We start from the raw sequence: 13939 nt of genomic DNA, 5'->3' as shown, positions 1-13939 counted from the left end.
AACAACGCGGCATACAGTGGGGCATGGCTAATGAACGCTGCGGCGGGCGATATTTCATTATACAAATTAACGCTCACATTTTAATGGGAAAGTCACATAATGAATCTCGGCTTCAGTGACAGCAATTAGAGACACAGATTGTCCCCTTCTGGACAAGGCACTGCTCAGCGGTGAGCAGCTGCATGAGGAGTCTTCAGGTTTGCAGCACGCACCGGCTTTGGGGGGATCGGCGCCCGACTCACACCGACGCCTCACGGCGACGGGCCCGCCGCGTCCCCCTCTCCCGGTGCGAGCTCAGGGCGCCACGCAGGAACCCCGCGCAAACGCCATCGGGGGACGCCAGGGCCGGAGAGCGTCCAGTCACGCGACTTATAAGTGGAAGCTCTTTGGGAGAGTCAGCAAAGCTAACGTCGAGGGGCGACAGCCCCAGAAGCTGGGTGCTTCTTCAAGCTCAGGACGGGGTTTCCCAGGGGCTCGGTGGGGGCCCACCTGCCGATCTGGAGGGGGCGCTGCCGGGGACGGGCCTGGAATGCAAGGGCTCCCTGGCTTATCATGGGCTAAGTGACAGCTCGGAACCGTGACCCGGCTAACCGCCAGGTCACTCGCTGTGAACGTCCAGTCCAGCGACCTGGAGACAGGCTGGGCCACTGCAGGTGCCGCACACCTGTGTCGGGGGCCAGGGGCGATGACGGCCTGAGGAATCTCATGTTTTATTGTGCCTTTTCTAACAAAACTCTTTTCTAGAAAGGCATCGTTTGGGCCCAGAGACTGGGAGACGCTTAACAAAACTCTTCTAGAAAGGCATCGTTTGGGCCCAGAGACTGGGAGACACTTCCCCAGAGACGGTCGCCAGTGCCCGGCTCTCCTAGCTGGGGCGGCTCTGCTCTGCCGTCCCCCGGACGCCAGTTTAGAGGGGCCGCGCGGCCCAGGCCCAGGCCCGGGCTGCAGGGCGGGGCTCCGTGGCCCTCGCGGGGCTCACGAAAGCGTTTAAGGAGGTGCCGGTATTTGCAGGCGCGTTCTGCACGTGGAAGTCTGACACGTGGCTCTTCCCGGGGGGCGAGTGTGTCCACCGCAGAGGGGCAAGAGGGCGGCTGGCCCTGGAGGCCTCTGGCGTGCGGCTCCTACGAGAGGCGGGCGCAGACGCGTGGAGGGGATGCAGGGGACGCCGTGAGCAGCCCGAGCGGTCCTCCAGCAGATCCGCGAGCGGCCGGGCCCCCAGGTGGACGGGGCCGCTGGCAGGGTCGGGGGTCCCCGGTGCCGCGAGCCCGGGCCACACCTTTCCACGTCTCGGGCGGGGTGGGCGAGGGCTGGCAGGAGCCGGGCTCGTTAGGGCCAGCCCCGCGTCCGGCTGGCGCAGGTGGGCGCAGGTGGCCGCACGGCGGGTGCTGACCGCGAAGCAGCTCTCGGCCCAGGAGAGGCCGTCCTCACGCTTTCTGTGCGCGTCCGCCTGCCGGCCGCACGCGGGAGCTGGCCGCGACCGCCCATCAGCGCTGCCCGCCCCCCGGTCCCGGCCGGGTGTGACAGGCAGCGTCCTGACCACCCGGATGTGTCCGGTGGAAGGCGAGACCCTCGGTGTGCCCGGGACTTCCAGGGCCGGGCTCACCCCAGATGGCTCTGTCCCTGGGTGTGGGGCCCACAGCGCCCCCGGCCAGGGCCAGGGACTCGGGGCGCCCCTCCTGGAGATGAGGCCGGAGAGGCGAGGGGCGTCTCCCCAGAGGCAGCGGTGGTCTGTGGAGACATAACGCCAGGGATTTGCTTCGTGAAACCCAGGTCCCCAGGGGACGGGCTCGTCCCAAGCAGCTCCGCTTGGGGTTTCCAAAGTGAGACCCCCGCACTGTCCTTCTGAACCACTGGCGAGGATGGAGGAAAGCACCCCCCACCCACCCCCCCACCATCCCCAGCCCCAGGGGGCCGGGACCAGTGCCCAACCCCAGGAAGGGCCGCAGGCGCAGGCCGAGAACCGCGGGGCCAGCCGTGCAGCAGACGCGTGCCAGGGAGCTGCGCCCCACACACCGCCCTGCGTCCCGCAGCCCCCCCCAGGCCTGCGGTGGGGTCCATACCCCCCTCTGTAGCTCCTGCTAATGAGGCTCAGGCGTCGTCTGTGAACCCTGATTTGATTAATGATTAAGACACACTTAATCATTTCCAGGTGCATCTCTGAAGTGCAGGCTGAGTCTCACCCTGTACCCACAGGCCTCACCCCGGGGCCCCCACGAACCCCCAGGCCAGGCTCCCCGTCCCTGTCAGACTCTGTCACAGGGCCCGCCGCCCCCTCGGCCTCGGCGCCTCTGCGCCGACGGCCACCGGACTCCCGGGTCGGCCCAGAAGTGCCCCGGCCACAGCGCCGGTGCCACTGAGCATGCCCTGGCCCCCAGTGAGGTGGGCCCCACGTGGGGCCGGGTCCCTGAAGCAGGAGGTGGGCCTGGAGGCCCCAGAGCCACCCGTCCATACCCTAGAGGGATGGCACCCTCCTGGGCCGCGCCAGTGTGGCCGGAGCCACCTGTGGACTCTGCATGCAGAGAAGTGGCCTCCGGCGGGACCCTGTCCCGGACCGAAAGGCCATCTGTGAGCTGCATGTGCTGGGGGCTGCAGCTGCCCAGAGCGTGAGCAAGGAGCACGTGGCCTCCGTGCCCACGGGGCCAGCACGCAGTCCGGGGGCGCGACCCTGCCGCAGGCCAAGCCCAGGCACATGCCGTGCCCCCCGCGCGCCCCGCCTGAAGGACGTCTCCGGCGGCCGGCGTCCTCCCGACCTGCGCCTGCTTGTCACCCGGCCCTGTCCGACGGCAGCGGAAGCCGAGGGGTGGGAAGGGCCTAGTCTCCTGTGGCCGCGGACCGCGTGCTGCCCTGAGTAAGCTCGCGGGGACTGGCACGCCCCCTTCTCCAGAGAGCCCTTCCAGCCCGCAGCCCAGACGAGGCTGGCAGGGCCACAGAACAGGTTTAGAGCCACACCTGTCAGCGCCACCCCCCACCGCCCCCTGCCACGCAGGCAGGCCCCGGCTGCGCGTGACGGGCGGCCGCGCTTCCTCAGTGTGAAGGACAATAGAAGCTGGGCACTGAATTTAAATAAATGCTTAATTCGTGGGAATGATCGTACGTGTTTCGAAACACTCTTTAAAGCCCTTCGTGTTCTCTGGAAAGCGTCGGCTCCGGGTGGATCGTGCATCTTAACTGCCGCGGCATCGCGTTTGCCATTAGCGCAAATTTAGGGGGCCGGGAAGGACCAGCAGGTGACGTTAATTCCACACGCAGAATCTAAATGTGTTCCGCACCTTTTTACTGCTCGCTTTCGTTTAAGTTTTATGGACTGCTTTTTATCCGACCTATGCGTCTTCACGCGCTGCGGTCGTGGCGTCCGTAACGGCGTCAGCGTTGTGTAAAATCGGTGTTTACGGTTCTTTATTTAGACACAATGCAGTAGGTCTGCAGATAGCCGAGCCCGTCTGGAGCAGCGCCCTCCAAATAATGATAAATTGCTCGTGCAGTGTGCCATTTGCTAATTATATCCATGATTTACTGCAGAGCAAGACTTAAATCATTCATTTCAGTCTTGCGTAACAGTGCCATAAAATTTTTAGGTTTAAAAATGGTTTCCATGTGTATAATTTAAACAAATTTCCAAGCTATTGTATACACAAAATATCGCAGCCACCCATTGGTTACACACTCTGTCTTTTTAAACTTCTACTTTTAATGATCACTGTGGTTGGAATTATTATGCTTAATTTTCATAATCATAGCTTTTAAATCTACAGCCGTTTTCACATGTTAGATAAAGAAAAAGATAGCTAATTGTGTGTAGATGGTATGTCATCCGAATAGTCCCAAATGGTACAAAATCATTAAAAAAGCTTAAGAGTACGAATTATTCTTCTATTAAAAAACAGTTGTTCTCTAACTAATTATTAGTTTGAGCCGCTTTGTCTCCGCGAACGCCGCCCGCGCCCTGTGAGCGCGGCAGCCCGAGTAAACGCTCTCCTCTGCTCTCTCGCCCACACCCTGCAGGTGAGAAGCCCTACAAGTGCCCGCACTGCGACTACGCAGGCACCCAGTCCGCGTCCCTCAAGTACCACCTGGAGCGGCACCACCGAGGGCCGCGGGACGCCGCGGGGCCCCCGTCCACGCAGCCCCCGAGCGCGGACGCCCGGGACGAGCTGCCCAGCAAAGCGGCCCTGTTCATCAGGCCAGACATCCTGAGGGGGGCCTTCAAGGGTCTCCCCGGCATCGACTTCCGAGGGGGCCCCGCCTCGCAGCAGTGGACGTCCGGAGCACTGTCGCCCGGGGACCACGCCGGGCCGGCCGCCGGCATGCCTTCGGAGGCCCCTCCAGACTCCCTGAAAGGCGCCGACCTTCCTCCCAAAAGCAGCCACTTCTCCGAGATGGGACGAGCCTACCAGGGCATCCTGGGCAATGGCGTGAATTTCCAGGGCTCCTTGCAAGCGTTCATGGAGAGCTTCGTCCTCGGCTCCTTGAAGAAGGAGAAGGACGTGGAGGACAAAGCCCCGCCTGACCCTCCCTCCACCAAGGTACACGGGGCGGACGGCGCCGAGGGCAAGGCCAGCGGGAAGCTGGCCCCGAGGAAGGCGGAGAAGTCGCAGCACGAGCCGCTGGACCTGTCGGTGCGGCCAGACGCCGCCCCGCTGACCGGCGCCCAGGTGACGCTGCGGGACAGCATCGCGTGGCACGGCTGCCTGTTCTGCGCCTTCACCACGTCGTCGATGGAGCTCATGGCCCTGCACCTGCGGGCCAACCACCTGGGCCGCGGCGCGAAGCGCCGGGAAGGCGCCCCCGGCCGGGAGCCGGCGCGGGAGGCGAGCAAGCTGGCCCTGCTGCCCGCGGCGCAGCCCAGCAAGGAGGCGGCCCTCGCCAGCGCCACCGGGCCCCCGGACCCCGCGGCGGAGAAGGCGGCCCAGGCGCAGGGCAGGGAGGCGCTGGGGGAGCCCAAGGGCGGCCCCTGGCCCGGCCACGCGGACCCCGCGCTGTGCGGCTTCCCCGCGGGCTTCTACAGGCAGTTTGTCGGTTACCCGGGCACGGCGGGCTCGGGGGCCCCCGGTCCCTGCCCCAGCAAGGGCCCCGATGCGAAGGCCCCCTCGGAAGATGACGGCCTCACCCTGCTCCCCGACACCACGAGCAAGAGCCCCGCCGATGACCTGTCCGACATCGCCTCCTCCGAGGACATGGACTCCACCGAGGGGGAGAACCACGACGACGAGGAGGTCGAGCCGGAGCCAGACGCGCCGTGCCCGCTGCCGCCCGCCCTCCCCGAGGACGGCAGCGGCGACGCCGGGGCGGGCCTGCTGCCCCCGGGCGCCCCGCAGCCCATCGCGGGGCTCGCGCCGCCGCCGCCCCAGGCGTCGGAGAAGCCGTGGCACAGCCTGGGCCTGCTGCCGGCCCCGGACCCCGCGGCAGGCCCGGCCCGGCCGGAGCGGGCGCCCCCGGGCCCGGAGAAGCCCTTGGCCGTGCTGTCGGCCCTCCGCGCCTACAGCTCCGATGGCCTGGCGGCCTTTAACGGACTCGCGAGCAGCGCGGCAGGTTCGGGGTGCATCAAGAGGCCAGACCTGTGCGGTAAGTTTCGGAGCCCTCTCCCTCGAGGCCCCTTTCCGTGCGCTTTTAACAGCGGGGCGGGCTGACTCGCGAACAGGTTCGAGCCCCGCGTAGAGGAGGCTCTGGCCACACGGCGCGCGGTGCGGACGGTCGAGAGGTCAGTGCCCCTGGGGGGTCCACGTCTGGAGCTCACGCTCTGCTGCTGCGTTGCGACTATGCAAAGAGCCCCTCGGGGGGCGCGGGGCACGGGGGTGTCTCACCGTGAGAACTGCTCCCCTTTTCATCAGCATCTCGGGGCGGCACGCGGCGGGGTGCAGCGTGTGGCGTCCTCAGCTCACGCGTGGCACACGGATGGGGGCGTGTTGCTCCGCGGAGCCCCAGCTGCTCCCCCCCTCCCCACCCCCCCGCGGATGCAGGGGGTGCGACTCCGTCTGTCCGTCTGCGTCTGCCTGTCTGTCCGTCGCTCTGCCAGCGCGCTGTGTGGTGATCTCTGGTCGGCGGCGTTGTGGGCCTTGGCCCTGCCCGCCAGGCCTCGTGCGCAGACCGGCGCTTCTTCACCCACCAAAGGACGCGGTCACCCCACGCCGTCCCAGGTCTCCAGGGGCAGGCGCGTGGGGAGCATCGGAGCGAGCATGCGTCCGTGGGCCCGGACAGCGTGGCCCCTCGCTTGGCACTCAGGCGTTTGACTGGACACCTCTCCCGGAGCCCGTACTGTCCCCAGAGACGCGACCGTGGCGGCCCCCGGCAGTGTGTGGGCGACGTGGCTGCTCCCCGTGCGGAAGGACGTGGGGGGAAGGGAGGGAGCACGTCGTCACCTCTGAACCCTGACCCTCCTGGCACACGGGACCCGGGAGGCCCGACTCGGTTCATAATTTAAATCGATGATGTTCCTTTTTCCTCCCTTCCCTTAATTCGCTAAGAACTGGATCAAACAGTCAGAAATATTTTTTGAATTGTCAAAAATCACTAAGTGGATTTCTGACAGCTTAAAAATTATTGACAGTTCCTTACGCTGGGTGATTCACAAGGCCCCATTAGCCAGTGCCCGGCTCTGTTTTTAGCTACATGTAATTCATTACTTTTGAAGCTGTTAAAACAATTCTTAAAAGAAGGAGAAAAGGGTTTCATGTCAGTCCGTTTTTTTCTCCCCTTTTTCTTCTGGGGGAAGTCACGTGCCAGCCTTTTATTTATTTATTTATTTTCCATTTTTTTCCTAAGGTCGTGGATGGGGTGCTTTATTTTTTATTATTGCTTGGAGATTTTTTTTTTTTTAAGTTTATTGTCTGTTTTTTTGAATACCTAAGCAGGACCGTGGTTCCCGCCAGGAGCCGGCACCAGAAACGCTGAGCCCGGCAGGCTCCTAAGTCCACTGTCACTGAACTGAGCTTGTGTGACCAGGTTAATTTTCCCTCCTCCCACCAGGCCGAGGCCGGCTGCCCGCCTCTGGGTTCCCCGGCCCCAGGGGAGGCTGGGGAGCAGCCTGGGGCCCCCGTTCTGTCTCCTGAGCCCTCCGAGCTGCAGCTCTAGGTACTTCCCTCCCCCCCAAAATAGCAGCTCACAAAACCCGCACATTTCCTGGGTGTGTGCAGGGAATTTTGCTTTGTCGACCTTGACTCTGGACCCTAAGCCAAGACCCCTCTCCTAAAGGGGCTGGCAGCTCCTCAGGCCACCCAGCCTAGGGTGCAGGGCCCCCGGCTCCATGGGCACCTGGGCGAGATGCCAGACTCACCGTGGCCGTCACTGGCCTGTCTAGGGGAGCGCCGTTCCGCGTTTCACTCGGGGGTTTCGGCCACACCCTCTAGCTTTAGCTTCGAAGTGGACGGAAGGTCTGGCCTCGTGCTCCCTCGGGGTGGGGCGGAGGCCTGTCCCTTTGCCCCAGGATGGGCCTGGCCCTGTCCGGCTCCCGCTGCCGTGATCGGAATCCTCTTCCTGTCTTCTCACTGGCTGCCGCGGCGGCCCAAGCCGTGGGAGGGGACCGGATCTGCTGAGCTCCCGCGTGGGCCCTGGGGATGCTCTTCTCACTGTCGAGTTCAGTCCGTGTAGAACTGCACGAAGCACAGACAGGCGCTGGACACCTGGAAGCCGCGTCGGCTCGACTGGGCAAGGGGGCGACGTTGGCGCGCGGAGCCACCTGTGCCCGCCGTGCGGCCCCCGGCCCCGCCCCGCGCGGAGCAGACGCCGCCTGCAGACGGGCCGCCCGCCCGACCGAAGGGCCGCCCTGGGGTTTCTCACCTCGGGAGGGTCCGGGGCCTGATTTCCGAGCACACTCACATCTCCACGTTGACGCCCCAGGACGAGGCCCTCGGGGCTGGCGCCGGCCGCGTGTCCTCGTGGGCGCGGGGTGCTGGGGGAGGCGCCGGCACCAGCCGCGTTCCCGCCACGTGCACCCCCGCTGAGCTCGGGGGCTCCGCCGACACGTGCCGGCGACTCAGGCGCGGTGGCCTCTAACCCTGCGCTGCGCGTGACCCTCGCCGTGGGCCTCGTTCCTGGCGCTCCCCTCGTGCCGCCTGCCGGCCGCCTGACTTCAGAAACCCTGGCCCTTCACTCCTGGGTGCCAGGGACCGGGGTCCCTCCCCCTGCCGGCCGGGCCACGGCCAGCACCGCCGCGGGAGGGGGCACGAGGCGGGGGCCCACACGGCCACGCGGCCCACGCGCAGGAGCGGCCTGGAGAGCGTGCGCCCTGCAGCCGACCCTCTGCCCGGAGCCCCTCCGCAGCGCCGAGCCTGGCCCGTTGGTCCCGGGCAGGTGGCCAGAGGAGGAGGGGCATGCTGGGCCAGGCCCCTTGCGGGCCTGGGCCCCGGGCGTGAAGCCCTGCCCAGGGCAGGCGCCACCCACACTCCAGGCGATGCGCACACGTCTCGATTCCGGCATGGCACCCACGGGCACGCCTGTGCTGTCGGGGGCCTTGGCCGTGCCCTGCCGTGCTGGAGGGCGTTTGACCTTGCGTCTGTCATGGGTCAGGACCCAGGGCAGCAGTTCTGTCCACAGACAAAGGCGGCGACCCCTCGTCCGGTCTGGGGAGCCTGGTGAACCGCTGGTCAGCAGGAGCCTGGCGGCTGAGACAGCATAGCCTGCTCAGGCTCCCACGGCCGCCGGCCAGCCTGGGCCCCGCCACGTGGCCGGGCTGCGGAGCGGGTTCGACCCCAGCGTTTGTAGTCGTGCACAGCTACCTGGGCACCCTCAGCCCTCGCCTCGGCTGGGGCCACAGTGCACTGCGTCTCTGTGTTTTGGGGGGCCCAGGGCGGGGCCGATGGGGATGAGCTGGGGGCAGACCGAGGAACCGCAGCCAGGAGGGTGTGGCCCCCTTCGCTCCCTGAAGCTCTGCTCTGGAGCTGTCAGCCCCCAGGGGACCGGGCTGGGCCGGGACGCTGCTCGCCTGTCTGTCACGGAGGCCTTATGCGGGGCCCCCGGCCTGCGTGACCTCCGCTCCCGGCTTCTCATCTCCGCCTGGTGGGGCTGGCTCTGCGGCCTGGAGTGCGCCTGCGCCCGAGGCCCCCGCCCCACGGCGGAGACGAGGGACCCCCTTCCAGGAGCAGAGGGTTCCGAATCGTGGGACGGCGTGGATCCACCACCGTCGGCGTGTGTGGTCCGAGGGGCTCGGCCCTGTTCCGGCCACGCAGGCCCGCGGGGCTCGGACGCTGGAGTCTTCACAGGCCGACAGCCCCCTGGGGCCGGCGGGCCCTGTGGTCAGTGTCACGTGCTGGGCTCCGCCGGGGAGCGCGGCCCTGCCCGGCCTCTGCGGTGAGGCGGGGAGGGCCTCATCCCTCTGCGGGCCTCAGCCGCTGCGGCACTGCCGCCCCCGATGCGCTGTGTGGCTCCGAGGGCCCGCTGCGCCTGCGCAGGCTCCAGGGGCGCGCCCCCTCCACGGGAGTCGCCCCGCCTGGCCGGGGACAGAGGAAGCCCAGGCCCCCAGGGCCCGAGGCCAGCCTGCTCTGCGAGGGCCGCGGTCTCCCTGCTGGTGACAGCCTGGGGTCCAGGGGACACAGGGTGTCACAGCTTGGGGGTCGGCGTTTGCAGGAGAGGCGAGCATCTTCGTGGGGTGCCGTGGGGAGTGACACCAGGGCCTACGCGTACTGTGGCCACAGTCACCCCTCAGTACTGGGGGTGCAGGTCTTCCAGCCGTCAGGGTCCCGCGGACGCGTGTGACTTTGCATCTGCCACCAGGTCGCTGACGGCTGCTCCTCGGCGTGTGGGCAGCTGGGCTCAGGGCGGCTCCGGCGATCCTGTGGCGGCCCTGGCCATGCCCTTGCAGAAGGCGCTACCCCGGCCCCGGGCTCCGTCAGGCGCACCCCGGGTACTGGCCAGGCACGCGGAAGCCCGGGGGGCGTGCTGTGTCTGACTCGACGGTGTGGCCGTGACAAGGGGAGGTGGCATTTGGAGAAGGTGTGGGGACACAGTGGGGTGTCCAGCTCTGGGGGTGGCAGCAGCGGCGGCCGTGGGCCACGTTCTGGAGCCGCCACCCTCACTCGATGCCCCATTTCCGTGCGCTGACACCCTGCGGGTGCACCCGGCTCTGTGTCACCCCGTCACTCACAGACGGGCCACCGGCTCCCACAGCGCAGCCTGCGCCCGGCAGCGGGTGGGGGAGGGGGGCCGTCCAGGGCCTGGTGGCCGGCCCCAGGGGAGGCCCAAGGGCAGGTCCCGTGAGCCAGTGTAGATCCCCGCCCCGCCCGCTGGGCTCTGCTGGCTGGCGGACCCTGGTGGGGCAGAGCCGTGTGCTGCCCCCGGGGGCCCCACGGGAACCAGCACCCCTGGCGGGCTCGCCCCCGCCCCTGCCCAGAGCCCGACCTGCGGCGTCGCTGGACAGACGCCCCGCTGAAGGCCGGCCCGCCCCCTGCTGAGCTGCGGGGGGCGAGGCGCAGGGTCTGCAAGGCCAGTCGGTGGCTCTCACGCCCCCATGTTTGCCGGGCGATCCGCTCCCCGAGTGGACGGTGTCTGCGCGTCGGCCGGCGCTGGGGGCATTTGGCCTTGTTCAGGTTCCTTTCCTTCCGCTGCGTCTTTGGCTCCGACAGCTCCACCTGGACAGCCGCGCTCCGCGGTGGGGGAAGGGCTGGCGGCTTCCGTCCGGGCTCCACGTCTGTGGCCACGTGCTCCGCGGCTGCGTGGCACCCACGGCCCAGGGCCAAGCCCAGGGTGGCAGAACAGGGGGACAAGCTCTCAGGCCTGACACGCATGCGGGCATACACACACACACGTGGGCACACACGCGTACACATGGGCACACACAGGCACGGGCACAGACCCTTTTCCTCTCCCGTAGTGAGTCAGGGAAGCGGGAGGGAGAGAGGCAGATGGCGTGAGTGGGCAGAGTGTCGTCGGAGCAGACCCCGCGTCCTCGGGGTGCAGTCTCCGGCAGGCCCCGCGCCCCCGGGGAAACCTCGCCGCCGGCTCGAGCTGGGAGGGGGGCCCCGAGCGGAGCCCGCGCGCGGGCACCCACCTTCTCGGGCCGCGTCCTAGCTGCCGGGGGCGCCGGCCGCGCCTTGCCCCGTGCTCAGAGGCCGTCCGCCTGCACAGCCCAGGTTCCAGACGGGCGGCGCCTCCCTCCCGTCTCCGAACGCCGGCCGCGGCTCCTCCGCACCTGCTTGCCACAGGCTCTGATCCCCAGACCGTTCCCGCTCGAGCCGCAGGCGGCAGGCGGACGCACCAGCCCCGCTCTCTGCCGCCGCTGCGCTAGCCGGCTCGCGGGCGCGGCCCTCGCTTCCGATGCCTGCGGCGCACGTGGGTTCCGGACGGTTTAATGAATGTGCACGTTCTCTTGCAGGTAAGTGACCCCCTGTCCCGCCGGTCTGGCTGGGCTGGCCCTTGTGTGCTCGTGCTCCGCGGTGGCTCTCTGCAGCTCGTTACCCGTGTACAGTCAAGAGAAGACGGTATACACGTGTGTGTGTTGAGTGACTAACTGCCGTCGGCGTAGGCGTGTGTGCGCACGGCACGCCACGCCGCCGCGCCCACGGCAGAGCGCCAGGGAGGCTGACACGCGGCCCCGCACGCCCGCCCTCGCCCACGGATCGCGACGGCTTCCAGCTGCAGCGGGAGAGACACCCCCTCGGAGGCGTGGACCCCGAGCGCCACGCGCTGGCGCACGGAGCTGCCTTCGCCGCGAAGAGCCCGCCGGGGTCCTGCGCTGCCAGCTCCCCGAGGTGGCCCCGGCGGCGTCACCGATCGTGTCCGATTGTCCTGTCCTTTGTAACACTTTAGAAGAATGCAGAAGAGTGCAGTAATTATCTTCCTCCGCATATTTAAGCAGTAATGTTGCTAGTTTAACATTGTGTCCGGCCGTCACATGGACCAGGAACAGGACGGTCCGATTCCCGCGAACGGCACCCCGACGGCCACGACTCAGAAGTGGCGACGGAAGCGAGTCGCGTCACGTTGTCGGGGTTGTCCGTGCTCCTGGGGAGCTGTCCGAGCAGGTAGAAGCGTGTGAGGTGTCCCGTCACGAAGGCATGTAAGTCGTAACGAGTGTCGCGCCCCCGATAAGTGTCAGACTGTATCTTTTCTGTGCTGTACCCGCGTTACCACTTAGGTCATTCACGGTGGAACGTGGAACAATACTAAAAATGCTTCAGTAACTTATCTCGGTATCGCTAATAAAAAGCTGTGAAACACGAGGCATTCTGAGTCCTTGGTCAATGCGCCCCCCCGCCCCCGCCCGCGCCCCCGCCCGCGCCCCCGCCCCGCGGGGAGCCTCACCAGGACTCGGGGCTAGTGCTGCTGTTCCACGGCTCTGCGCAGCGACTGGTTGCGCTTCCCACCCACCCGCCTTTGGGGGGCCCCACAGGTGACAATTCACAAGCAGGAAAACGTGAGGGGCGGGGCCGGGGGCGGAGCCACAGGACACAGCTCCTGCTCCGTGCAGGTGGCTTAGCGCCCCGGGGGTGGGGAAGCGGGGGCGCAGCGCGGGGCGGCCCGAGGCAGCAGGTGCGGTGTGGGAAGAGTCACCTGCGCCCTCCGGCGGTTCTCACCTGGCGGCGCCGCCGCTTCTGCGCACGCGTCTCTGTGCGGAGCGTGCGTCCCGCTGCGGAGGCCCGAGGCCCCGCGGGTGCAGAAGCCACATGCGCAGCTCGCCGCCAGCCCCGCTCTCCAGGCGAGGGGCACCCTCAGGAGCCCGGGGACCAGGGCCTCTGTGGCGACGCGGGGGCGGGGGACGGGGAGGGACGCTGAGGCCTCGCGCCTCTGTCGGGGTCGCTCAGGCCGCCCCGGGCACTGCGCACCTCGTAAGGTCACTCTGCACCACCCCTCCCCCCCCCCCCCCGCGGACCCCGCTGGCCCCCGGCACCGGCCTGGCCAGTCTGGCGGGGATGGGCTCGGGGCCCAGGGCAGCGCGAGCCGCCTCGGGAAGGGGCAGCGGGCGCTGACGGGAACCGCTGTCCTGCGCCTGCGCTGACGGCGCAAGGTTCCCGGAGCTCGGCGACCTCTCCCCCCACGGCCCGTCCCCAGCGGGGTCTCTACGCGCTTGCTCCCCAAGCAGGGGCGCTTCCTGGGGGTCCCTGGGGTTGGGGTTCTCAGTCCGTGAGCCTCTTCCCTCCTCTCATTCGACGGCACACCTGCCCCCCACCCCCCATGCCCCTAGCACCCCCAACTCCACTCCCACCCCTCAGTCCCCATAGCACCCCAACTCCACTCCCTGCCCCTAGCACCCCCACTCCCCACCACATAGTACCCCATCACCCAGTCCCTACCCCACAGTGCCCACAGCACCCCAAACCCTACTACCCGCCCCACGGTCCCCCATATCCCATTCTGCACCCCACAGCTCTGCCACTTCCCACCCTACCATCCCCCCATTACCTATTCCCTACCTCATAGTGCCCACAGCACCCCCATACCCCACTCCCTGCCCTCCTCGCCTCCCTCTCACTGCGGACTGTTTTGGGGGGCAGCCGTCTGTCCCCACCAGGGGCCTGGGCACACACCACGTTCTGCGCCCGTTCTGTCCCCCGCGGCCTCGGTGGATTACAGTCCCCCCACCGGTCGGCTCCGACTTGGGGCCACCACTATGGCCCCGCAGCAGGGACTGGTCCTTCCCCGGCAGGGGTGGCCCGCCGGTGCCCTTCGTGGGTGAGGGTGGGGGCCCGAGGGGGCGACTTGGGCCGAGGAGGGGAAGGGCACACCGTGCCCCACGGCGAGGCCGACCCCGCGAACTCGCCTCTCCAGCGCGCTGGGGTGAAGCGTAGAAATTCTAAACCACCTGGAAGAATCTAAACTCTGGGCAATGGATTTGCTCCTGGATAGTCACCTTTTCGCAAAGAAACGTCACGTGATTAAATCGCCCCCTAACCGTGCAGCAGCACTGATGGCCAGCGGGACCCCCCTCTGGCCGGGGTCCTGAGGCGCTTGTCGGCCGCGCCCCTGGGCCTGTCCAGACGCCAGACAGGCCCGCCTGAGAGCAGCCCACCCG

At 67.4% G+C, this 13939-nt stretch overlaps 1 protein-coding gene across 4 annotated transcripts in view; it reads left to right on the top strand.

Annotated features, from left to right (window-relative positions):
• The window catches only part of ZNF536 (zinc finger protein 536), a 207375-nt gene extending 195260 nt beyond the window's left edge, over positions 1–12115 (top strand). For all 4 annotated transcript variants that reach the window (XM_036231211.1, XM_036231212.1, XM_036231210.1 and 1 more), the window contains 2 exons: positions 4003–5562; positions 11303–12115. In XM_036231211.1, the coding sequence (XP_036087104.1) occupies positions 4003–5562; positions 11303–11310 (1568 nt within the window). In that variant the 3' untranslated portion in view covers positions 11311–12115. The remainder of the gene's footprint in view (positions 1–4002; positions 5563–11302) is intronic.
• The last annotated feature ends 1824 nt before the right edge of the window (positions 12116–13939 follow it).

The sequence above is a fragment of the Rousettus aegyptiacus genome, unplaced genomic scaffold (genome assembly GCF_014176215.1).
Source record: "Rousettus aegyptiacus isolate mRouAeg1 unplaced genomic scaffold, mRouAeg1.p scaffold_m13_p_14, whole genome shotgun sequence".
In the NCBI taxonomy this organism is placed as follows: Eukaryota; Metazoa; Chordata; class Mammalia; order Chiroptera; family Pteropodidae; genus Rousettus; species Rousettus aegyptiacus.
This window is presented reverse-complemented; position numbering and strand designations above follow the sequence as displayed.